Below are 27,045 nucleotides of genomic sequence, written 5' to 3'. Positions count from 1 at the left end.
TCTAGTTTCGCATCGTGTATTATGGAGACAACGAAACAGCGAATCGACATGAGAAGCAACGCAATGCTAGCGTGGTTTCACGTCGTTAGTTAAACGATACAGCCATTTGTAATGCCTGTTTACAGAGCGTTACATAACGACTGTTTAACATGGCCCCCGTCTCAAGGACTAACATTACAATGACAATCTAGGAACATTCATGTAAACGTAAGTAGCAAAAAAAACGGTTGTGAACAGTGGAGTTTTCAGGATGGCAAACAAAAGACGTGAGGCTGCGGTCACCAATAGATGTAATTTAAATAATCAATAGATATAATTAGCTACAATAGGTACCTATGTGCGTGAACTTTAGATTTTATAGATTATTTATTTACATTTTTAGATGACTTGTCAGAATGTGAGAGCACTCTATTGATTGGATGAATTCTTCAAACGAGGTTTTCTCTTCCTACTTTTTGTGTGCTTTAAACATTCTTGTAACCTGCAACATTATCTTTTGCCGCCGAAATTTAGAGATTTGTATTTGTGAGAAGGAAACCCTGAGTTGATCAGGGTTCGGGCAACTTTCAAAAATATTTTGTTTATTTTTGATAAATTAAGAAAGCTTCCAGATTGCGATATCACAGTTCCTGTTACTTTCTACCCACTATACAGCTCAACTAATAGTTATTCCTTTAAACTATTCTACTTCATTCACCTTAAAAATAGGTAATAATAAATAGGTACAAAAATGATAGGATGAAAGGATGATAACTCAATGGTAAGTGCGTTAGTACATAGGCTCGCAAGTTTCCCTGTTTGATAGGTGGTGAGCGAGTCAGAAATGGAAGGACTGGGCACATCAATTCCACCCGTATTCGGTCGGCCGTATAGCTGAACGTTTCAGCGACATTCGGTTTTCACATCGCAAAATTACAAAGAAAAGGGTGTTCTGACAGCACATGATGAGCAGAACCAATCATAGCTCGCTTGTGAGATATCCATCTAGCAACACGTAACAGCTGGCTGCCGTAGCCATATCGCTGCACTGGTCTTCGACATCACATAAATGCGCCTCGAGACGTGACGGTACACCCGGCTTCCGTCTCAGCGCCAGATGGGAAGCTCACATGATAGAGAGATTCAGTGACCAAAAGAGCAAACGTACTCCACACGATGGCCTCAGTCCGAGTAATATGTACACAACATGAAGAAAAAGACATTCGATAAAAAAGTTAGACACATTATGCGCTCCACAGTCACGGCTTTGCCACCCTTGTGTTCCGACGGGCTCAGCGGCCAGCCTGCAGCGCCCTGGCCGGCGGACTTTCAGGAAGCTGACATTCGTGCTTCTGGCGATAGGTGGCAGTACCGTCGTAACAGTCTTGATCGTTGGTGGACCCTTTTGATCAGTTTTCCGGCTGAAAGGAAATAGAATTTCGGTAAGCTAACGAAACTCATCATTGCTGATCTCGGCAATTCGATTTTGGACGCTCCACGGTCGCCGCGACGTCTTACATCCGCCACTCGGTCGGCTCCGCTCAGCGAAACTCATTTGCCCTCACTAATCCAGCGGAATTGTCCCACCATGGGTTCGACGTTTACGTTTGACGTGAAAATCTCCACATTCAGTACACGATCAGCGGGCATTGTTCACATCCACTGTTTTATCACGGTTATGCCATCGCATGACGACGTCACTATCCTAACCTAGCGAGCCTGCACCGTCACGACTGCTCTCGCCGACTCTACTCACCAAGAACGGGTAGAGGAAGGTAGTGACCTTGTCGGTGGCGAACTCGTTGGCGGCCTGGCACGTGTAGAGACCCATGTCGGACCACTGGAGAGACTCAATCACCAGCTCACCGTTCGGCAGCACCTGAGGGGGCGGGAGGGTTTACTTCAGGAGGGTCCTACTAAATGGGAGGTCACGGCGGATGCAGAAACAGATAATGCGCGGCCCGGTATCGTGAAATGGTAGGAGAAAGTTCAGTTATTGTAATATGATACGTTTAACGTGATAAGTGTTTATAAATCGGCATTATTGCATTTAATTTGCATGAAAGAAAAATGAGAAAGGTTAAATATGAACAGCCCTGCAAGGCAAAGTAGGCTACTTAACATGTCTATCTCGCAAAACAGTTTCAAAAAATCAACAACGATATACAGGGTGATCCAAAAAAATTGGAACCCCTAACTTAAAATATCTGTAGGTCAGAAAATTTTCACTTAATTGACAAATTGCAAACACCATTAGAAAGAGCGTTCAATTCTCTATAAAACCAAGTTGATTGAAGTTAATTATTACTCTAAATATTGCCCTAGACATATGCCTATAAAATTTGTGTCACGAAACTCAGTGAAACGGTTTTGAACATCATGCGCAAATCAGTGATTGACGGTTTGCTGTTCTGAACAGTGAACATGTCGCTTGTTGGAGGTTCATAAATAAAAATAGCTCATTCACGTGCTATTGTAAGGAAAGGAAAGGCTGACGGCCTGCTGGGACCAGTTGTCCCAGAGACTGCTGGCCCGCGCAGTCGGAGCTGTCCCCAAGCAACTGCAGGCCTGCGTGACGGCCCACGGAGCCTCGCGTTGAGCACATGCTGAGATGAACAGCGGAAGCAAGGACGCGTGTATCTGTTCTACTGTGTGCTTCTGTGTAAACTTTTATGTAATAAAATTGAATTTGGATGTGATGTTATTCGCAAAAAGACAACAGATAGAGTGCTAACGGATTTCAGCGCATTGTTAACATTTGGCGATTTCGTTTCACTCAGTTTTCTGACGCTCATTCCAAAAACTAATAGTGTGCCAATGCTTTACAACATACATGCACCAATTTGACGTGGTTTTATAGAGAATTTAATGTTCTTTCTAATGGTGTTCGCAATTTGTCAATAAAGTGAATACTTTTGGACTTATAGACATTTAAAGTTAGGGGTTCCAAATTTTTTGGATCACCCGGTATGTGCGGTTGTCTCCCTTTCGCCTCCGCCTTGCCAGCCAGACAATCTCTATTGTCCAAATATTGCCCAATGCGTCACCAGGCACCCAATGTGCCTACCCCGGTAATCTTCGGCGCAGACGCCAGGCTTTGGCGGTCAGCCGTTATTGCCTGTGGCGGTGATTGACCCGGGCCCGTCTGCACTGTGTCTGGGTCACAGCCTTCTAGTCATTCAACCAATCCCGAACGACACGTCTCAGAAACGTATCTAAACCTAACCTATTGTTAGACGCAAAGAGCTCAGAATTGGTTGTCAGAAAAACGTAATTGGCTGGCCCATCCGATGGGGATTGCGGCACGGAATGGCCTGAATAGTTTCTAATGAGCTTGACTTCTGAAGCGGCTTGGCTCCACTAGAAGTGTATTTTTGGGTCGTTTGTCGGAGCCCGATGAGGACAGATCCCTCCTCACGCACGTCCCTGTGAAGATGTGTGGTGCCGCTGAACCCTGAACAGCACCAGACTACACGAGGTACCGAGAGACGCGGATAATTGGGATTTATGGGCGCCGCAGCATTCTAATTGTACGGTAGCCAGTATACCTGGGGGACATTGTATTTGCCGAGAGGATAGGAAAAGATGCTAAAAATAGCGCGATCATCAACAATCGCAAGTAATGGCATGAATAGTTAACGTCTTACAGCAGCTGATACCTAGGTACTTGGATGCCCCGCAGCAAAAAAGAAAAGAAAAGAAATATTCACAGCACATTTCGCCATCTATTTATACCATGCTTATAAAGCTGCCATGTGTATGTTTGTACTGCGGGCAGGGGAATGATGAATGGTTATGCTTTGTGAGGTTTTGTGGATGAATTAATTGTAGCCGCCAAAAGACGTCACGCATTGTACTAGAATTCCTGCAATCTATTTCACTGTTCACCCAAACCCTGCCGCGTGGTGCTCGGTTTCTTACCGTGACCCGCGGGTCGCCGGTGGCGATGGGCTCTTCGTTTTTGTGCCATGATATCAACGGGGCCGGGTAGCCGGTCGTCTCGCAGATCAGACGCACCGGGTCGCCGATCCTGTAAAAGGGAGAAGGGGTGAGTCAGCGAAGCGCACAGGGCCTCACGGGGGAGACGGGAGGGGTCAGGGACTCAGGGAGATACGTAGGATGTCAAAGGAAGGAGACTGGGTGGGCAGGGGAGACGCACCGGGTCTTAGGAGGGGGATGGGACGGGTCAGGAGACACACAGGGTCTCAGGAGGGAGACGGAAGGGAGCAGAGAAATACAGAACTTCTCAAGAGGGACGAGGAAGACGAATAAGTGGGGACACAAGGGAAATGCCTCAGGAGGGAGGCGGAATGGTCCAAAGTCTCAGTGAGACGCAGTGGATAACAGGGAAACCGGATGGTTCATGCTTCGTTCAGCTTTTCACCTGTCAGTGCTAGTGCCGGTGTGACAGACACAGTGTGACAGACACAGTGTGACAGACACTGTGTGACAGACACTGTGTGACAGACACAGTGTGACAGACACAGTGTGACAGACACAGTGTGACAGACACAGTGTGACGGACACGGTGTGACAATGAGTGACCTGTCACAGCGCGGTCTCTGTCACAGTCTAATGGCTGGGATCAGCGGTCGGCTATTTCGGGCCGCGTTGTCCTGCCCACCGGACTCCGTCTCCGGGCTGACACGGCTTAAATATGTCAGTGCACTGAACGCCAGCATCCGGCCCGGTAATACGCTACCCAGAAGTTGGCAGAGTCGTTATTTCTTAACTGCAGTTCAGTGGGGCATTAGTGTGAGGGGCTAATCTCGTATACGCCCTGTCGAAGCTTAGTTACATGTCAGACGGCAAGGCTCTGTAGGCTGCCATGGACCATAAAAGCTCGCTGCCAGATATCTGGCCGGTACAGTCAATCATTCGACGATATTAATGGGCTATAGCTAAACGTGGTATGCAGATGGCGGCACGATGTGCATACCGATAAACCGCCAAGGTTCGGAGATTGTTCTGCCGGGCATATCTGATCGGGAACCTTCCTACATGAATAGTAATTACTTCCTGTATTTCGTCTACCGCCTAGCCTCTGCAGTTGGTAACCAGTAACCACCACGCTAGACAAACTGTTACGTCTCAAAGACTGACCGACTTTTTGTTTTAGTCTTGTTTCGCACCATATGTCTCCTGAGCATTATACCTATCTATAGTAAGTTGCGGTAATTACTAAACTACATTCAAATTTATAATTCAAGTAGTCCGTGAATCTACCGACGTCCCTTGCGTGTTTAATGAGTAACAAATGAATGAGGATCCGGCCATGTGTCGCTCACTCCCGGCGCTTGATGTCGATTTTTGTATACTCACTGGGCGAGAATTTGTCTTCTCCACTGGATGATGCGGGCCGGAGACACGTCCATGTCTTTGACACGCTCGCAGAGGGCGGCGCTCTCAACGCTGAGCGGCTCTGAAACAGACGGGACAGGCGTGACAACAGACAGGACAGGCGGCAGAGCTGGACAGACGTGAGACGTAAAAACAGACGGGACAGGCGTGAAAACAGACAAGTCAGACAGCAGACAGCAGTTGATGTGCCAGACAAACATCAGTGGTGGAAAGACGTGAACACAGACAGGACAGGCGTGAAAACAGACAGGACAGACGCGAAAACAGTCAGATCAGACAGCAGAGCGGAACGCACCAGGCAGACACCAGAGCTGGACAGACGAAGGTCGATACAATACCAAGAATAGCCTTTATAAAAGTCGAACATGTCAAACGAGAATTTTTCTTTCCACTGCTCAATGCTAATCCAAGTCCGTCTGATTGAAAATGACTTTAAACGCTCGTGCTCGACTGTCAAAATGTGTTTAAACGAACGTTGAGGTTCAGAGCGACAGAGCATCAAAAGAAGGTACTGATCGGTCTCAAAACCAGACGGTGGATCGGGATGGAAACATCGGCCGATGGGCTGCAGATGACACTGAGCGGGTCGGAAACCACGCGTGAATGACGATCAAGGTATAGACTACATAGACCGAGCGAGTTCACTTCATCGACCGTGTGAGGTCAGAGGTCGCCGTCCTCCCACGGTCCCCGCCGCAGGCCTGACGACAGAATTAACATCGGATAGAGGACCTCGGGGCCGGTAACCCAGTGGAAACGGATGGAATATCGGATCTCAAAGGGATGTGGGCAGCAGATTCTGATGGAGTTCGGTGGACAAATGTGATGCTGAGTAACGCTAGACTGAAGCACAAATGAGCTGTTTGTGAAACACAATCCCGAAGTAATTCGGCAGTTTCATTCTGGTAGAATTACATTTCGGTGATATGATGCCGCGGATAATTATTAGAGAGAGAAGAGATGTGGCATTAAATATCACTAGAATTAAATCTCACTATAGGCGATACTTCTGTACCCTTTGAAATGCTTCGATACAAATTATAACGCTGATATACGAGCACAGCTGCATGTATTCCATTGCATCTAAAGTGCCGAAATGCAGCCTCTATAGATCACACCAATTTCGGTCATTTCTCTTTCAATGTGTATGACAAGTTCACATATGACGTCCATAACAGCCTTGAATTCAAGGTGCTTTGGGTCCTTTCAACAAAGGTACGCACTAAGGTAAATACCGACACACTGGTCACGAATACAGTGGCGTGTGGTAGCGACATACGTCATTGTGCCGTGAGTCAACTGCCGTTTGCCTTCCAGCTCCGTGTGGGCACTGACGGAGGGTTCATGGAGAAGGAGAGTTACCGGAAGGAATGGGAGTGCCAGGGTTACGGGTGTGTCTGATCGCCTCAGGCAGGCACTTCTGGTTTGTGCTGCCGACGCATTCCAGCTTAGAGACGCCTTTGTGGGCGTTTTCCGTTAGTGGAGGCAGCAACTCGGTCATCTGTCTTCACTCGATCGTCGCATTAGGTTAGATATTGGTAAACAATGTCTATGTGTTTGTTGATATGAATATTTATTGAGGAGTGTTGTTGATATTCAGCAAAATTATGTTGTTGATCTAGATGATAGTAGTGATGATGAAAAATGCAAATGTTCCTCAAAAGCTCAGTGGTGACCTCCGATCTCCACTAGTGGCTTCAGGTGTTCTGCGATGAACTCAGGTGCCCACGGGTGACCTCAGGTGCCTACGGGTGACCTCAGGTGCTTAGCGGTGTCCTCAGGGGACCTCAGGTGCCCGCTGGCGGTCATATGACCTGTCTGACGACTCGCGGTGCGGTCATCTGGCCGGTACTCGCAGCGCCGTGCCGTCTGGTGACTCGCGGTACTATCGGTCTCTGATGATGATTACTCCGATCCTCTCGGATTACCGTGATCTCGACGATCCCCGCGTGGTACCCAGTGAAGGAACGTGACCTCTGTGGCCTCCCCTGGCTCAGCAGAGCCGCTCCCTCAATGGACCGCGGCGGGCTCAGGTAGGTGACCTCAAAAGGCAAACAGCGTCACACTGGCAATGGATCGCGGGCGGTGTGATCGGCCGTGGTATGTCGCCGAGACCAGCCATTGACGGCGCTGGTTTCTACGCTGCGATTCCTCAGATGCGGCTCTGATAGCGGCCTCCAGACAGTTGTTCGTGTTGGTGGGTCGCCCGTCGGTACCGATTTGGAAGTCGGTTACGAGTTTGTGGTTTGTAGGTACGCATGATAAGCACCCACAGCCCATTTAAAGGCAGCGCTTCATACCAACACGACACCTTTTACCTAAATTTGCGTTGGCAACTGTGTGACCCGCCGCTGAGTCGGGGCGAGTTTGCGGTCGACTCGTGTGACTAGGAATGGTCTGCGGATCCGGTCGGTGACCTCCGCACCCCTCCGTACCCCTTGTGACGTCACTTACCATCCACGAACAGACGGGTGGACACGCTCTTGGTCTCCGTCGGCGTCTGGCCCCGGCACGTGTAGACACCCTGGAGACAACGAACACCCGTCAGGCACGCTCGCTCGCCTCACATCAGGTGTGCCAGCAGCGCTCCAATCAACATACCACCTCTGACGATGAAATGTGAAACGCCCTTAGCAACACAACAGCTGACCTTAGCTTCATCTCGCTGTTCTGCTGTGTCACGTCCAACAGTAGGTAGCAACAAGTTTTTACGACTCGTGTCTATGTACTTTTTACGACCCTCTGTCCCGTGTAGGTCAAACGATCTCACCTGGTCCCTGGGCGTCACACAGTCGAGGTAGAGCCTCGCGCGAGTGCCGGCGATGGCCTGGGTGGGCTCGGCCGACAGACTGGTCAGACTGTTGGTGCGCTCCTCCAGACTCTCGGTCAGACTCGCCTGCCGGCAGACCACGTGATGCGACGGTCAGGGTATGCGTGCTTCGTTTGAGTGTGACCTAAGGTCACGTGATGCATAGGTCATGGTAGGGTGGCCGGTGGCGCTAGTCACGGTATGGCCACAATTCACAAACCACATCACGACATGAAGAGAGAGGAAGAGTACGACCACAGGTCACGTGGTTATATGTGGGCCAGCAGATGATGGCGCCAGGTCAGGTGTTCAAATCACAGAGCAAGAGATGTCACGGCGCCATGAACTAGACTTAGAGGTGGGACCCAGCGCAATAGATCACGTGACACATGTTTGAGCCCTTGGAGACAGTGCAGGCAGTGTTGGGTTCACAGCGGAAGTCTAATGTAAGCCTTCGTGGGAACTTCAGTGTTCTCTGCTGCAGTGAAAAGTTAACACTAGTTTGTGCCATTTTGCACCAAATCCGCGACTATTCCCGAGAGGTTAATTTCCGCCCAAATTCGAGCAAAGACAGGTACACTAGTTAGTACGTAGAAACAGCATGAAGTTTGCGGCTACCGTTAAATTCAATTGTGGTTGGGTACTTCATCGCAACTGTTGTTGAAACACGTTCAACCTATTTTGGGTATAAACGGGGATGGCTAGCGCAAATAACGGTTCTTTATTTCTCCTCTTCAATAACTTTTACACGAAACGTCAAATGACCAATTCTTATCTATGTGATGCAACAACTACTATGTTGCATCATGCAGTTATATCATGATATGCAACGCTTACAATAGATTTGAAAATCCGAAATTAGATGCCGATTTAATTAAGCATGCCCAATTGCCCAGTTGTGCACGTTACCTACCCACATTTGATGTATTAAAATATTCGCCTATTCGGTTGATACATAATTAACATACCACAGACCGGAACCCTGTAAAATAACGTACCTAATTTGTTCTTGTGCCACCCATTAATGGCTGCTAGAGATAATGGCTCCATATATGATGACATAGCTGTTCATATGACGTTAATCTGATGAGGGATATCTCACATCCATCGCTGAAGCCTTGCATAATGCGGTACTGAATTACCACAAAGCCAACTATGAAGAAATGAGGAAAGCACTGGACGTTGACTGGCAAGGACTATTTGAAGGCAAATCTGTGCATGAGATGGCAGATACGCTTGAACAAACGATCACGGATTTAATGGATAGGTACGTGCCCAAGCTGGACACCAACAAGAAAGCGAAAAGAGGAAATCCACTGTGGATGAATCGGAGTGCTCTTAGAATGGTGAAGAAAAAACATCACGCTTGGGTTCGTTTTCTGAACACCAAGGACAGTAATGATTACGAAAGTTATGTCAAGGCAAGAAATGAAGCTACCCACGCGACCAGGAAAGCAAGGCGGGAATTCGAGTCGAAGCTGGCTAAAGAAGTCAAAGGAAATCACAAAGTGTTTTGGAACTACGTCAACCGTCGCAGGAAATCAAAATGTGGTATCTCGGACTTGCGTAGTGCTAATGGTGAACTGGCAACTAACGACAAGCACAAGGCTGATATATTGAATCATCAGTACGCAAGCGTTTTCACAAAGGAAGACAAGTCATCGATCCCAACGCTAGCTCCAAAGCCTTTGGAGGCAGAGATGCAAGTTGCGATAACTGTTCAGCGAGTCCATGCCAAGCTGAAAACACTGAATATTGATAAATCGCCAGGCCCCGACAACATGCACCCTCGTGTTTTGCACGAACTTGCTGACCAACTTGCGACACCCATCACATCTCTGTTCTGTAAAAGTATTGAAACTGGAGAAGTTCCACGGCAGTGGAAGGTGGCCACCGTCACGCCAATCTTTAAAAAAGGCGACAAAAGTGATCCCGCGAACTACCGACCAGTGTCACTGACATCAATATTATGCAAGATTCTGGAGAGGATCATATGCGAGGACATCATCGCTCATCTGAAGACAAACAATCTTATCGCTCGCCAACAACATGGTTTCATCACAGGGAAATCTACGGTCACAAACCTACTGGAAGCTCTTGATATTTGGACGGAAGCGCTAAGCCACAGCTTACCAGTGGATGTTGTGTTTCTGGACTATGCCAAAGCGTTCGACACTGTGCCCCATGAACGGCTTCTAGCCCAGGTCCAGGCTCTAGGGGTGAATGCAAAGACTCATCAGTGGATAAGGAGTTTTCTAACAGGCAGGCGGCAAAGAGTGAACGTCAATGGATCACTCTCAGACTGGGAGTTTGTAACAAGTGGAGTGCCGCAAGGCTCAGTGCTCGGGCCTCTCTTGTTTTCCATGTTTGTCTGTGATGTTCCCAATCTATTAAATTGTCATATCTCTATGTTTGCGGACGATACCAAGGTCTACCAAGTCATCAACGAGCGCGATGGTGAACTTCACAATCTGCAAGAGGACATCAACTCTTTGCAAGATTGGGCAAAAACAATGCAGATGATCTTTCATCCACTCAAGTGCAAGGTCATGCATCTAGGACCAACAAATCCTGGAAGTGAGTATACCATGACAACTATGGGTGGAGGCAAACATACCCTTGAAGCAGTCTGTGAGGAAAAGGACCTGGGAGTCACTATAGACATGAAGCTATCCTTCTCAAAACATGTCACTAACCAGATTAACAAGGCCAATAGAATTCTTGGTGCAATCAAGCATACCTTTGCAAACATTGACAGCGACATTTTCAAAGCCTTGTACAAAAGCATTGTCAGGCCCCACCTCGAGTATGCAACTGTTATATGGAGTCCCAAGTTCAAAAAGGACAAAGATGCACTCGAACAGGTGCAGCGGCGGGCAACAAGGCTGGTGAACGGACTGTCTCACCTTTCATATTCAGATCGCCTCAGGAGCCTTAATTTACCTACTCTGGAATTCCGACGGAAACGGTCGGACATCATCGAGACCTTCAAAATTTTGAAAGGCTTCGACAAGGTGGACTTCCAAAGAGAGTGCCCGTGTTGTCACAACAGCATGTTCAAGAACTCTCTCAGCCGTGTCACCCGAGGTCACGATCAAAAACTTCAAGTTCAGCATCAATTGGGACCCAGAAAAGCCTTCTTTGCGGCACGAGTAACTCAGACATGGAACAAGCTGTCAACCCACACCATCGATGCTCCAAATGTCGATGTGTTCAAGTACAGACTGGGGAAGGAATGGAAGGACCACCCTGAAAAGTTCAACTACAAGTTCTCATACTAATGATCATCGTGGCCATCAATGTATGGCCTCACCTAGCATGGCAGCCTACTCGTCTTCGTCAGAAGAAGAGGAGGCATCTCTTGAGTAAAGGGTCTGATTACTCGAAAGGGTACCTAATGACCTTTACTTAAGGTAAATACTTAAGGTAAATAATATGCATGCTGAAGTCTGAAAGCATTACCTTTGTAAGAGTAAGGCAGGATGGAACAAAACAGATACAATGAAGGTGTAAACAAGTCTCCCTTCCCAGTATTTGTGAACAGAATACAAATTGTGTGACTATGCGATTTCTTCAATTGTGTTCCAAGAAGTGGCCTGCACTGACAATCCTTACACCTGCGATGACATAGCTCCATTAGACGTGGAAACCGGACGGAACAATGCTATTTGCCTCCGTCCGGCACACTTTCACTCATCATCTGTTTCTGACATCCCTTTCTCTCTTTGTAGGCGAATGAATGATATTTTGTTATGATACTCCTTCATATAGGTCGCCACATCGCGTCTGTTTTTTTCGCCGCTCGCCGACAGGATAATCCTGTTTCTGTGTTAAATGGGACAGGCTTCCAGTCTCGCCCGTCTAACCGGCCGATAAAACCAGCATTTCATCTGGCTTCCGCACATGTTTGACGAGACTCTGTTACCGCGAGTTAGAAAGTGTCGCAGCGACCTTTACCTCACTGGGCACTTGTGTACGTTTTACGGCGTAAGTTGCTGTCTCCCTCACCTGCCCTCGCCCTCGTCCCTCTCTCCCAGACTCCCTCCCTCCCTCTCTCTCTCTCTCTCTCTCTCTCTCTCTCTCTCTCTCTCCCCCTCCCCTCTCACCGGGTGGATGACGCGCCCGTCTCGCAGCCAGTCGATGACGGGCGGCGGCGCGCCACGGAACTCGCACTCGATCACTACGCTGTCCATCTGACTGACCCGCTGGAACGGGGGCGGTACCGCCGAGCCGGCCTTCAGGTACCGGCCCGTGCCGCCTCCTGAGGTCACACAGGTCACACACGGGTCACACATTGGTAACACACAGATACCGGGACCTATAGCGGGTTTTGACCCGGTTGCACTCTCATAGGGTCACATTTCTAATCAGCATCCCTTGAGCCTGCATGAAAAGTGAAATCTACTCTTCTATATCATCAATCGATGTTTTTTTCTGGTCCCCGCTGATGAGCGTCAGAGTTCCTGCCTGACTGGGACCCAACCTTGAGTGTCAGTCAGTATGCCGAGGTATGGACCTCTCAGGAGCCCTGCCCTGTTGAGCCTACCCTGACTCGGCCCTGACCTTACTCTGCCCTGACCCCTGTCTCACCTGATCGCGGTGTCCTGGAGCGCCGTAGACGCGCCAGCGCCACTCCGTCATGGGAGGACACCTGGAAACGGTCAGAGGACGGTCAGCTTCGTATCGGAGCTGAAAGGCAGCGCGGTGGATAACGAGCTAGGTCGATGGATATTTGTAGACGAGTGTGACAGAATACAGCGTCGACGAGTCCTGAGATGATTGCCGTAATTTTCCTTTTTTGTTTAGTTTCGGCGTGGGTTGTTCTTATCCTGCCAATACCAGGGAGGAACAATTTACCGACTCCGGGAACGGTCCAAGCCCAATAACGTTTTGATTGAGTATCGACTAATGCACCCCGGGGTCCATTGAGTAAATGGGATGAGGATCGGTCGGGCCCGGCTCCGCCCGCTCGGTGTGGGGTGCGCTGTCAGCTGCGTCTGATGGGTGACACGCAAACGGTGCCGTGTGGGTGGGGATGCTGAGTTAAACTCACGGCTCGGGGAGACGGGATGTGAACTGCGAACTCGGCTAAGAAGGGGGCCGGTGGGCCCTAAATTACAGCTCTAGCGGCCGGTTGGTGGGGATATTTCGATTCTGATGAACGGTTAGCGGATACTTGGGGTTTCGGTGAGGCAAAACCAAATATTTGGTTGGTGGGAGACTGCTAGTGCGCTGGGCATTGGGTATCACTTAACGGGGTGAATTCTGCTGGGTGTCAACTACAACGGGTGATGGACAATGAACTCCCGGCTCTGTTGGATAGTTGGTATAAACTCCCGACTCTGTGGTGAGGATTGACCAGCTGAACTCACGGCGGGCTGCAGCTGCTGGCGGCTGACGCCGGTCGGCTGGCAGCTGACCAGACTCCATACGGCCAGCAGCGCCGGCAGGCACGACCAGACGCCCATCCTGGGAGGGACAGAGAGACAGAGTCAGAGAACTCACAGAGATAGACCCCTGATCTTTTAGCCGACTCACACAGAGACAGCGGCGCCAGAGAACTGACGGGGACACTGGACGAGTGGCTCACCTCACATCGGGCACATAGAAACAGCGGCACCGTCAGAGAACCCACAGGGACACTGGACGAGTGACTGACCCCGACCTAACATAGACTCACAGCCGGTACACAGAGACAGCGGCACCGTCAGAGAAGCTCACGGGGACACTGGACGAGTGACCGACCTAACACGGACTCACAGCGAGCACACAACACCTGCAGAATACCGACAGAGATCCCAATGTGCGTCTTTATTTACCATTTGTCAAGGCCTGCGCAGGATAATGCCCTATTTATCCTGTGGTTATCCTTATCCTGATCGGCAATTCTTGATTGTTTCATCGCCTGTTAACCCTATTAGTGGCAGGCTCCTGGCTACCCCTATTAGTGGCAGGGGGGGGGGGCTGTTTACGACCCCCCTTGATATCTCGAGATCTAACGGGCCGATTTTCAAAATTCAAACGGCATTCGATTTCGCTCAACATGATCTACATTTCTAAAAAATAAAAATTAAAAAAATGTCAATAGGGGGGGGTAGAGGGGGGTAAAAACGGGCAAATTGCAGATACATTTTAGACTGTTTATCACGGCCAGGTTTCTGAACCAATCTTAACGCAACTTTTGCCGATCGATAGAGAATGAACCAGGAATTCACATGGATCCTAAAAATATGCATTTTCAAAAATCATAGGCGGATACAGATCATTGAGCTTGGGGGTACACAAAAAGTATAGTAAATAAGGTTTTTGTTGGTACTGTTTCTAAAAAGGGTGGTAATGGTCTGTTACAATTTTCTGTTACAATTTATGTTACAATTTGTGTTACAATTCTGTTACGGTTATGTTACAATTTTCTTATGAGAGAACGACTACAATTGTATTGGTCATGCATAGGCGGTGTCAGGGCACCTATGTTGGGAGGTAAAACATAACCCCCCTTTTTGGACGCCTGGATCCGCCTATTATAGCAAAAACGTGTCAAAAGAGGATGCACAATAACTATATATGTTATCACATGATACCTTTCATTCACTGTTCGTAGAACTGGTGCAGCATCGTGATCTTCGCCCAAATGACTCGCTTCACGAATAGGACCCCCCCCCCCCCAATTCCCAGTGCTCTGGAGCCGCCCCTGGTAAAGTTATGAACTTGAAATTTTCAGGGAATGTGCCCAATTTAGTTTTAGGAAAAGTCAGAAAATTTCAGCATCGTAGCTTCAGCGGTTTCGGAGATATTCCCGAAAAACCTGAGGGGTGGATAAAAACAACCCCCCTGCCACTAATAGGGTTAACTTTCAAGAAACAGGCCGTGGCAAATATCGCAACTCAAAAATATCGCTCCTCGAATGGATGTTGGGGTGGCATTTGAGGATTGGAATGTGTCCCATGCTAATGGCTTAAAGTTTAGTCTTTTATTAAGTATCAGCCCTTGGTTTACGAACACTGCTATCTGTAAAATTCCATGAGCTGCGGTCCGCTGGTTTACCGATGTTTGCCCTTTAAATTCAGACAAGCTTAAGCACGTTGCATGAACGTGCTTCACCAATTATGGGCCAAGGTTACAAAATTCACAACTAGCTCTAGCGGATGTTGTCTGCGGCACAGCCAACCACGTTGTTGCGACGCTGCTTCTCTGCATGTTCTGGAAGACTTATCATTGTAATTTCATTCTTCTGCGATGTTTGGGTGTCGCTGGCCCACCACGGTCGGCAGGGTAGCACCATATATCGGCATGGGGGTCCTCCGACCGTGGCCGATTCCTGGAGAAACGTCGGTGCTTATGTCGTATCGTGCATCGGAGGAACCCCTCTTTTTGCGAGTCGCGGCGGAGCATTCACAGTGTTGCATGTATTCTGATATGTCTGACGATATGTGTCTTTTTATCGGCGATTTATCCTCCTGGGGGGGTGGGTGGCCCCTGTAACGGTTGTAACTACCCCTGGAGTGGCCTCAAACCGCGCCGTAGCATACCAGTTGGCCGGCCAATGTCACCTTGTGTGACTTCGGGAACATGCAGGGGTGGCAACAATGGCAAAATCCATCGCCATTCGTGTATGGCAGCCAAGGTGACGCACTTTCTCCGTCTATCTCCCCCCCCCCTCAGATTTGGATGGCATGACATATAATATACGCTTGATTATCCAGTATCCACGCGTCGTGTGCGAATGAATATCGAACCCGTATCAGATTTCCGACGGCGTGTGCCTTCGTACCTGCAAATTCATTTGTAGCATGTTGGCAAGGGGTTGCAGTCATTGAGGATATTCCACTTCCAAGCATGTCTGCACATGCAACGTCGTTGCGGTGCGATGAATCATATGCATGCTTATGGCAAATGTGATTCAGAACGCTGTCGCTAAGTCCATTGACGCAATATATACGTAGAGTTTTAAGTTTGTTGTCAAGGAAAAACGTTCGAAGCGCCAAATCAGTCAAGGTATTTTTTAATGTAACGGTTAGCGGCGGAATGCTTCGACGTCGCACGCTGTTTTTTCAGTTGTCACTTTCCTTTGCCCTACGGACGAAATTGACCGATTGTGTTTACGGCGCAGTCATGAAAGGTCAATCGGGTGGAATGTCGGACTAATGGTACAGCGATTTAGGATTGCAGCGCTGCAGGCTATCGCGACAGGGATTTTTTCAATGGCAGCAACTTCAGTTTACCCGCGACCAGCTCTAAAAACCATATTTCGTAACAACAGTGTAAAAACGTCTCTCCGTCCGCGGGGTGCAATTTATGTTTCTGTGTCATGACTTTTGGTGTTGGTAGTTCTCTAAGTTCCCGAATAGTTTGATGTGGCACACCTTCGCTACAACAGCAGCACAAAGACATGAGTGGTGCTCTGGATGACTGTGCATTGTGCAACCTTTTAGTCCGTTTAAAACATTTGTCTGGTGTGCCCAGCGGCCGCCAGACTGGCGATCTGGGACCCGCATCTGGCCGTCTGTCAGCGTCTCACCGTGTCAGCGAATGTCGGATCGTGACGGGGGAATCCCAGTCTGAGACATATCGACTGAGGCCAGTCCCAACAGCAAACGATTCGTGATAGATGATGTTGGACTTCTACGTTCCCTTATCAAGAGACCTCGACATGTGCTTGATCAAATGTCTTGGAACATTGTCTTTGTAGTCGCGATTTGGGGGAAGCGCATACCCTCGCGGGTCGGAGGCTCGTTTGACCAAATTATCCGATGTAATCGTATGTAGACGTGCGAGTTGGGCCGCAAGTGGACGGCACGCCGATGCTGTGACGGGTCGCGTCTCAGCTCTTCTGCGACCCAATCGTTAATCCCTCACAGTCCTTCCCCAACAGAGTCGCTGTGCACCCGAGCCTCCTCCCCTGCCGCCGCCCCCGCTCTCCCTGCGCAGATCGGGGTCAGCTTTGTGCCGTTAATCGCCTCAGGTGCGCCACTAATCGTCTCACCAGCTCTGCGCCAGAATGGTCCGCGGTGCGCCGCTGCACCGTTGCGCCACCGCCTGCCTGCGCGCGAGTGTTATCACTTCCCTACTATGGCCTGGGGGAGGACCCATAATAGCCGCGGTTATGTAACCAATGCAATGGTTGGCGGCGGCGCGGCTTCACTAAATGGTCCCTTTATGACGTCATTGTGACATATCAGTAGCGGAACGGCTTCCGTTCGGCGACATGGGCCATTTATATCGTGCAGGTGATCGGTATGGGGACATGGAGGCGTGGGAGGCCGCCTCTGACTGAAGAAAGCGAGAGCTAATGTAATATCGACTGTGTTTTGTGTGTTTTTCTGTGAGTTTCGTATAGCTTGTGATTGTAAAGCTTCTGCTTTGCTTTTCAATAGTCCAATGTTCAAAGAAACCAGAACCTTCAATAAGTACTATCAATGGTAAGATTTTGTGGCTTGAAAAAAAAAACTAACCAACAGAAATACCACAATATGTGATAGTTTTAAAAAAAAAAAATTGAAAAAGTTATTTCTCTGTCCCAAAAAAGTAGGTAAGCTCTTAAAATTAGGTCCGTATTCGGTCCCTTGCAAAGTACTGTGTGATGCATCCCTCTGAAATATTGTTTTATCCGTTACACGTTGGGGTCCAATAAATAAAACGAAGCGCGCTTCGACCGCCATTGGACTCGCATTATGTATGCTAACTAGCCGGAATGATGCAAAACAACGCAATGAAACTCGGTCAGTGTTATGCGGCGTGTGCCTCAAGGTTTCACCCACGGGAACGTTGATGAAAAATGAAACTTTGTGGTCAGAAGTCAGCGGGTACAAGCTCATTACATCATACAGGCCATTGTAGATGTAATACGTTGTTTGGCTGCTTTGCAATGACATTTACATTGTCCAGTGGTCGTGAAGCGGTCGCGATTAAAAACGACCTCGGTAATATGTGGTTTGAACAGTGGCAGCGGATGGATGGACCCACCTATACAGTGCTCGAGGTGTTCTATTTCGGGGCGGATGCAGAACGCGGGCTTAACGATTATGGTTTAACACCAGTGGCGGTGCTATCTTTGGACTTTCATTCATTCGGAGAATGAATCTTGACAATGAAGCATCGTTCATAGCTGCTGCTCGGCTCGCAGTGTGTCTGCGCCGTGGCCTGTTCATCTGAGACTAAAAGCTTTAGCACAAATATTGTCCAAGCTGGGAGGTGAAACTATTTCTGAGAATAGATAGACAAACCGTACAAGCTGCAGTCTTCCTTTTCTTAAGCTCAATATGCTATCTCGTGGCTATAGTCACAAGCTTGAGATAATTCGGTAAGACACACCTTTTCTTCTCTGCTCGATCGGCGGCTATTCTGAGCCGCGCCCCTGCCGACCTCAATGGCGGCTGTCGGTGGCACGTGTCATATCTGGTCCTCCCACCCCCGCCCATATCGGTCCTCCCACACCCGTCCATATCGGTCCTCCCTTCCCCGCCCTTCCGCCGCGTCCCGGACCATCACTGACATCTGTCAGTAACCCACACTGACCCGAGGACACTGCCGGTGGCACAGTGCGGCAGGCCGACCGACCGACTGACTGACCGACCGACCGACCGACCGACCGACCGACCGACCGGCCGACCGACCAACACAACGGACCAACCGACCGATCGACCGACCGACCGACCGACCGACCGACCGACCACCGACCGCCGACCCCTAATGTCACCGCCAATCGGCCGCACCTCTTCACCAGCAGTCATACGGCGAAAAGGTAATTAGTTTACTCCCGAGTTAACCGGTAATTGGCCGTAGCGTGAGTGCGTTCAAAATGTGCTAATTGAATTCCGAGTCATTGGGTGTGGGCTAATTTACGGGTGGAATGTCATAGCGCTTTGCGTATCCGTCGATGTGAATAGCAGTACAAAACAGTGTACTATCGTGTGATGGTGATGAATGTTGCTTTTAGCGAATTACAACGACATAAAATGCCTATATTTTCTACTCAAGTGACATATTCGAAATGCTTTGCCTGGTGTGGCTCTAAGCAAACTTTCGTGTACTGTACCTAGTATGAGTAATGATTGCGGAACTATTCATGGAAACTGCTATTTTTGGATTGACATGTTGTAAAACAAACTCTTGGCCTTTAATTAAAGAGAAAGATCGCGGGTTTTCTTCTAGTCCAATGAAGGTTGAGGCCAATATTCTAGTCTTAGCTCCGGATTTCGCGTAAAATAAAATCACCAGAGACTAAGAAAAAGTTGTTAGCTGTTAGCGATCTTATTGTGCATAATTGATCATGTCCGTAATGAGAACTGAACGAATCAATTATTTAACAGAAAATATAGCATAGCAAACATTACGTCATGGGACCCATTGATAGGGTAATCGAATGTAAACATGCTGACGAATACATCGGTTGCTGGCGGCGGGCAACTATTATTTTTGCGGTTTTCTATTAGCTTTTTCTTGGGGCTGGAATTGCATAATACTGAGAGGATAAGAACATGATAAGCAGAAAGGTACTTTTTAACAGAGATGACGCGGCTCTATTTGTGTATACCCAATAAACCTATAGTTGATCATCGACCTGATAGCAAGGGACAGGTTAGGTCTACGAGTAGGTATGCTTGTCTCTTGGTATTTCAAACTGGGATATAATCACAGACTAAATGTAATCAATTTTTTAATTTCTATGAAAGTCACTGTGACTCGCACTTGATCGTCAAGTCCTTAAAACTGTTTTATTTGATTATCGGAATGGGTACGAAATAGTATGTCGTGCTAATCCTGGAATGGTAGTGATGAAACGCAAGTCAAGGGGTTGAAAGTTGCGGCTATATGATGCAGAAGCTAAAGTTAAGTCTGTTCACATCACTTCTAATTATCATATTCTCAAGACATTTTTATGTATGCTATTCTCATGAACAAAGGAGAATATCTTTATGTTACATCAGCTTTAATGATGACATGGCAATGACTCACAAGGTGTAGCATGATTCAATGCATGAAAACTCATAGCGAGCCTAATGAAGCAATTTAGTACGAGCCCCACCTTGAAATGTAATATCGGGCTGGTTTCCAATGTGACACGGCACCACGTTACCAAACTGCCTCTGCAAACCAGCGTGGGCTTATTACCAGTTAGAGACTGTCGTGCATGATGCATTCATACCGTCACGAACCCTCCTCCAAATATAGACATCCACTGCCGGCTGAATTCCGATGCAACGAAGTTTAGAACTTTGCCTTCCAAATAGCTAACACTGGTTGTCAAGAGTTACTGCGGCGACTATGGTGGGTCGTTTTATTTCACGACATCCATTTGGTGCCATTGCTTTCCAGTTTATCAGCTCCGTTTAGCGTCAGGTGGGTGTAAGGCGCAAATAGTCGACGCCAGATGACCGCTCGGGCTGAGCTGCCTCAGGCTAAGGCGGCATCTGCACCGGAACATGCATATAGTTTAAGGCGCCAGCGTCTGTTGCTATAGCGACACAATGCAGACGAAGAAACGGCTGGTTGATACCGCCACTGAACAGCGACATAAGCCCAGTGGGTATTAAGCGGCTTTGTGACGTCAGACGTGAATGGTAGCTGAGAAAATATTGTGTTTTATCCAAACATGTAGTTAGTTAATCTAGTTTTTAATACGGAACCGGCAAAGGTCAAAATATAGATTGAATATTTTTTTTCAAACTGTTCCCTCAATATTCTGTTAATTTCTGACAACCCGTTTAGTAACTAGTGTCTTAAATAACTTGGTGACCGCAGTATAAGCAGTGCACCTTTAGCTACCTACTCTCAAAAACACAGCTGTACCAGGCAGTGGACCAGAGACTGCGGGGAGACTTCATTGCCGCAACTGGCTATCTCCTGGGACGCCATCTTCCCATTTACCCGTCTGCCCCGCTCCACTTCCCACCGCTCCCACTCTTCCCTGTCCCACTGTCCCATCACATCCTCCCTGCTGTCCCACACCCCCACATCTCGTCCCATTCATCTATCCCGTCCCACTCCGGTCCAATCTACTCGCCACTCAGTCCCGTCCATCCCGTCCATCCCGCTTCTATCTCGTCCCGCCACATTCCATTTCTGAACGCGTGTGAAGTATGCACGCGTATACGGATACGCGCTGGCTCGCACTATCCTCTGCTGCCGGTCAGACCGGTGTAACCAGCCCCGAATCTGTGACAATGACCGTGGGGCGCGGGGTTATCGCAGCAGCTGTGTGCGTAAACACTCCTGCTCTCTCTACTGGCGGCGGAGAGAGGGCCGCGCCGCCACACCGGGTCAGTGGGGACGGGGGAGGGAGGGGAGGGTGGGGACGATGACCCCTACTCTCGCTCTCTGCCGTAGGTCACGTAGTAACCTAGGCGGTGACTTCGATAGCCTTTATAGCAGCCGCGGTCCGCACCACTGCAGACTGCAGAGCGGCGCCGCGGGTCCCCAGCAGACACCACGCAATGCGGTCTTGCGGGCCGACCAGTGACCAACTCAAGACGCGCGGAGTACGGTGTGGTGGTGCGGTATGCAGTTTGTTGTGACCGCTGCACCAGTACGGCAATGAATGAGGTGGATAAGCAAATGAATGCTCATCGTAGAAAAATGATAATTCATTCTTCAAATTGAGACGCAAACCACATTTATGAAGATGCTGGAAGCTCTAAGTTTATAAGTTTATAAGATGGCATAGTTATTCAGCTGAAAAGCCATGGTTCAGAAAAGTTTTACCTACCACAATCCTCCGACACTATTTCAAGCCGACATTAGTAATATAAGTTAGGTATTTAGCTGTAGCTTGGTGACCCCTTCTGAACATGTTCTTACGAACCATGCACGATATCATTCAGCGCCTTCCGCTGCCACAGCGCCTTAATTAGTCTGAATCACGTCTGGTAATGATCTCTGTCTGCGTCGGAATGCCCTGTTTATGGCGGTCTCGCCGCCCGCTGAACGGTCTGAGGTGTCTGAGGCCGCGGTGCCGCCCCGTGCTACCGAGAAGTGGTGACACCGGATACCCGGTCCGGCGCCGCCGAGGGTCCACTCGGTGCTGAATGATGACAGGAGTGGCGGCAGTGGCGACTGCTGCCTTCCGGCCGACGGGACGGGAGGGGCTGGACACTGGACAGTGGACGGTCCGATTCCCACAGCGCTCGCGGAGGGGGTGGATGCACACTGCACAGGGGTACCCCGGTGGGTACATTGGGTGCGCAGGGGTACTCGTGTGGGTGCGCAGGGGTACTCCGGTGGGTGCGCAGGGGTACTCCGGTGGGTGCGCTGGGTACACACGGGTCTCCAGGTGGGTACGATGGGTACGGAATGTGGTAATCTCAGCCCCACCCTTCAGTCTCGCTCGGTGATAGGCCCGGTTACGTGACACCTCGGGTAGCCGCACTATCAGCCGGCGATAGGAGCTAGCTGAGTCGACAATAGGGGACGTGGGTACGGTCCCAGACCATGAGAGAGATGTTACTATGGGGGCTGCCGAGACTGTGAATGCAGCATGACTGGCAGCATTAAGCTGGAAGTGTAAACACGCGCAATAAAGTTCGCAATAAATGCCACGGGCTAAGATAACGGTGCCAAGTCACACATAAAAAGTTCCCTTACGATTGCGATTCAAAGAAAAGACGAACTACTCTTGACAGGAGTCAAATGTTTGTTGAACATTATTTTATTGATTATCTTCTTACGTAGGAGTACGTTATGTTCATTGTTCATACTCCATTTCAGAAGCCATGCCATTGAAGTGGCCGGCAACCTATCGAGCAATTAGGTATAACTTCTTCGTGTGATTATGCAAGTTTAAGAATGGTTCGAGTTCATTGCCGATTGGCCAGCTTTGTAGTTGAAACCAATATTGTGTTTCTTTTCTTACAGTAATCATTCACATAACAAATAGAGCACAATTTCGGTCGATTTTAAGGAACGAGAGTTGAGGCATCCGTGATAGCCTTTATTCAACAACCTGTTGAGCCTCCGCCATGGTTTCCGAATTGGGGTTTTCGAACTGAAAATGGAAATGAAATTATGGGGCTGTCCGAACCTTTGCGATCACCCTTCTCCAGTGGCGGAGTCCCTGACTCTCGAAACAGATTCGTATTTTATATCTCAATGATTGATAGCTTAATTCTTCTTCTTATTTATTGGCTTAAGTTCTGCCAAAATGCACCTTCAAGAACAACATTTAACATTTCAATGACGCAATTTTGGTGGATGGTGGGTATGATGAAGATACCAAGCGATAAGCGAAACGCATGATAAAAACATCAAATATTTCCCATGAATGGAAAATATTTCTGAGATTGTCACCCTCTAACATTTTGCATATTCATGCACGGTGTTTGAAGCTTTGTTTCCATGAATTAATTTCTTCTGTATATACATAAGTGGACATTCGAATACATCTGTTGGCGAGCTTTTAAATATAGGATACAAAAATACAATACAAAACAATATTTCCATGAAATGATTGCTGGCCTCAATTTATAACTTTTGTGAATTGTGTAACGTTTTGTTTCGTGATATGTGGTCTTTGACTGCTTATTCTTAACATGCATGCCCGCACTAATGAAAAACAATTAACACCTACATACGTGGCACCCATGACCCAAAAGAAGACGACCCAGGGACAGCACATGGGCGAACTAGGGGCAGCATAGGTGCTCGCCCCCGTCTCCTGCAGACCGGCGGATCAGCCGGCCCGTCCCCTCTGTGTACTGACCTGTCTGCTGGCTGGCGGTCTGTGGCGGCTGACGGGACGGCGGCGGTCCTCCGGAGCTGTCCTCAGGTACGGTGGGCGGCTCTGACGTGCCGGGCACTGAGCTGCTGCCGCGCCGCGCCGCCGTCATATAGGCAGGCCAGCGCACGCGCCGCGCGCCGCCGGCGGCGGAGGACGCCCCGGGTGGCTGGCGCCTCCCACCTCGGACGGCACGCCGTTCCGGCAGCTGCACGCCCGGTCCAGAGGCGGTGATTAGGTGTTACCGAGACCGCCGACCGAGCGGGGATGCGTGTGAAGTCGCGGTCAGGATTGATGGTTCGTTCTTTCACTACGACCGTGCTTTCGTCGAACGAGTAAGGTTGAGCTAGAAGTGATCTTTCTTTCGTCTCATTGCATTCACAAAAATTGCTGATGGTACTGAAGAAGACTCATTTTTTCCCCACGCAAAGACAAGATTCCACGCTTACTTTTTGGACTTTGGAGTTGGTGCACTTGTCACATAACATGTTATGTAGGGGAAGTTGGGGCAATGCCGGAGTTGGGGCAAAGCCGAAATTCGAGATATTTCGAAAACCGTAAGACATGGATGCCACCTGTCAGTGATGCTCTGAAGCTTAAGTGACTACAATTATCGCATGTTTGTTACGAGTCGTCATTCGGAATACTTCGGCTGTGAGGGCGCCAAGAGCGTTTTCAAGGTACACGTTCCTTGTACTACATGCGCCTTTGAAGCTGCATTTCTTACTCATTATGCTACCGTTTGTCTGGCCAATTCGGTCAAGTAATCTTCAGCATGTCTTTGCATAAGTGTGCTGCCAATTTGAAATTTATACGGCACGTTGAAAAGTTATGGGCCTGCAAATGAAAGTATGGCTGGCTGGGGTAATGCCGAAAACGTGCAATTACGCACGTTAAAGCACGCTACGTGGACTTTACTGCTGTAGAATAGCAACGCGAATTTTTAGTCACACAAATTACACTTTCAACCGACACAACAGCCTGTTACCTATAAGGAATTATTAACCTGGCACTTTTTCTTATTAGGGGAAGTTGGGGGAACGCCGAAGACTTTTTTTCTGACGCCCGTAGCACGCAAGGTAGACAACATACGCTATTCTTGTTGGCGTCATTCGAGAGGCCAGTCTTTTGCCTTTCAAACATACCAGGCGCATTTGATGAATTCGCATACCGTTAAGCGCACAAACTAAAAATATCTAAGAAGTGACTTTTTCGGCGTTGCCCCGGACTGCGGGGAAAGCCGAAAATGGGAGAAATGATCTACGGGGAATGCCGACATTGATGTTTTGCCATTTTATCTCAAACTTTATCCAGAATTCATCAAAGCTGACACACGTTTCAAGAGCTTGAGGACGCGGTGCACACTGGAAGTTATAATTGTGTGATATAATAAGAAAATGCCAGGTAAATCGTTCCTTATAGGTAACAGGCCGTTGTGTCGGTTGAAAGTGTAATTTGTGTGACTAAAAATACGCGTTGCTATTCTACAGCAGTAAAGTCCACGTAGCGTGCTTTTAACACGTGCGTAATCGCACGTTTTCGGCATTACCCCAACCAGTCATACTTTCATTTGCAGGCCCATAACTTTTCAACGTGCTGTATAAATTTCAAATAGGCAGCACACTTATGCAAAGACATGCTAAAGATTACTTGACCGAATTGGCCAGACAAACGGTAGCATAATGAGTAAAAAATGCAGCTTCAAAGGCGCATGTAGTACAAGGGCAACTTACCTTGAAAACGCTCTTGGCGCCCTCACAGTCGAAGTATTCCGAATGACGACTCGTAACAAACATGCGATAATTGTAGTCACTTAAGCTTCAGAGCATCACTGACAGGTGGCATCCATGTCTTACGGTTTTCGAAATATCTCGAATTTCGGCTTTGCCCCAACTCCGGCATTGCCCCAACTTCCCCTATATCACACAATTATAACTTCCAGTGTGCACCAAGCGTCCTCAAGCTCTTAAAACGCGTGTCAGCTTTGATAAATTCTGGATAAGGTTTGAGATAAAGTGGCAAAACATCAATGTCGGCATTCCCCGTAGATTATCTAACTTACTATTCAAACAGAATCCGTCTGTGAGTTTGTGTGTCCGCACATCGTGTAGTGGGTTCAATTGACCTCGCCTACAGGGCAGACGGTACGACGTAGGGGGCTGAAATTTGCACACCTTCTAGGTGACAGAGCGGGTCAACGCCTTTTTTAGGTTCCGACTCGCTGGGGTGCACGGTTGGCACGTGGCGGGCGCCGGAAGAACGCCAATGAAATTTTGATCGGTTCGCAGATCTTCATTGAGAGCCGGGGTCGACAAACTTTGTGAACTAAATGCATGCCGATCGGCGACGGGTGCCTCGCATTGGCGGATGGGCAAGTTTTTAATTTGAATAAAAAGTGGCGAGAGAATGTGCTGATTTTCTTTCAATGGGAGCAGTTTGTGATACAAGTATAAAAGTGCACCGCGTTTGCCGCAAGGCGTCACATTGGTCACAAGGCGCCCTTTTTGCCGCAAATCGCACAGTTTTGTCAAATACCGTCCGATATGGGTGCAATTTGGTGCAAAGATGCATGCTCAATTACCGGGTGAAAATGCGCCGCGTTTGCCGCAATGCGCCACATTTGTCACAAAGCGCCATTTCCGACAAATACGATGAAGCGTAATGGAATGGCACGAATAGGGGCAGGGCTGGGAACACTTTAAGTCTGATATTTTAGTACTGATTGGATCCAATTATTCTGTGACCCGACATGACCCGGCGGTGTTGGTAGGGGTAGGGGTAGTGGTAGGGGCAGGGTAGGGGTAGGGGTAGTGGTAGGAGTAGTAGTAGGGGTAGGGGTAGTGGTAGGGGTAGTAGTAGTGGTAGGGGTAGTAGTAAGGGTAGTAGTAGGGGTAGTGGTAGGGGTAGGAGTATGGGTAGTAGTAGTGGTAGGGGTAGGGGTAGATGTAGTGGTAGTGGTAGGGGTAGGGGTAGTGGTAGTGGTAGGGGTAGTGGTAGGGGAAGTGGTAGGGGTAGTGGTAGGGGTAGTGGTAGGGGTAGTGGTAGGGGTAGTGGTAGGGGTAGGGGTAGTGGTAGGGGTAGGGGTAGTGGTGGAGGCAAAAGCAGAACAGTGGCCCGGGCTGATCCCAGCTGGACGAGAGGTGACCTATGTGACCTGGCCTGACCCAAAGTGACCGGGGCTGACCCC

The 27,045-nt window shown here is 48.7% G+C and overlaps 1 protein-coding gene across 1 annotated transcript; it reads right to left on the bottom strand.

Moving 5' to 3' along the window:
* LOC122381520 (neural/ectodermal development factor IMP-L2-like) lies at window positions 1–25,902 on the bottom strand. The gene is made up of 11 exons (XM_043365780.1): window positions 25,884–25,902; window positions 23,844–24,315; window positions 13,522–13,618; window positions 12,740–12,800; window positions 12,256–12,410; window positions 8,111–8,236; window positions 7,795–7,864; window positions 5,302–5,401; window positions 3,901–4,009; window positions 1,736–1,858; window positions 1–1,400 (listed from the first exon to the last, which is right to left on the bottom strand). Exons 3-11 carry the CDS (start codon window positions 13,615–13,617, stop codon window positions 1,389–1,391), a joined length of 852 nt encoding a protein of 283 aa, XP_043221715.1. The 5' UTR covers window position 13,618; window positions 23,844–24,315; window positions 25,884–25,902; the 3' UTR covers window positions 1–1,388.
* Window positions 25,903–27,045: the final 1,143 nt, after the last annotated feature.

Source organism: Amphibalanus amphitrite, unplaced genomic scaffold (assembly GCF_019059575.1).
Source record: "Amphibalanus amphitrite isolate SeventyFive unplaced genomic scaffold, NRLGWU_Aamphi_draft 000121F_arrow, whole genome shotgun sequence".
Lineage (NCBI taxonomy): Eukaryota > Metazoa > Arthropoda > Thecostraca > Balanomorpha > Balanidae > Amphibalanus > Amphibalanus amphitrite.
The sequence above is the reverse complement of the archived record's forward strand: the minus strand, read 5'-3'. Positions and strand labels throughout refer to the sequence as shown.

Excerpts from the sequence above, each read along its gene's own strand:
- LOC122381520 (XM_043365780.1), bottom strand. The coding sequence starts at position 13,617 with ATGGGCGTCTGGTCGTGCCTGCCGGCGCTGCTGGCCGTATGGAGTCTG. Across the intron at positions 8,237-12,255 it reads ACGGGCGCGTCATCCACCCG|GCGAGTCTGACCGAGAGTCT; the intron begins GTGAGAGGGGAG and ends GTCTGCCGGCAG. Across the intron at positions 1,859-3,900 it reads CCGGCGACCCGCGGGTCACG|GTGCTGCCGAACGGTGAGCT; the intron begins GTAAGAAACCGA and ends CCGCCCCCTCAG.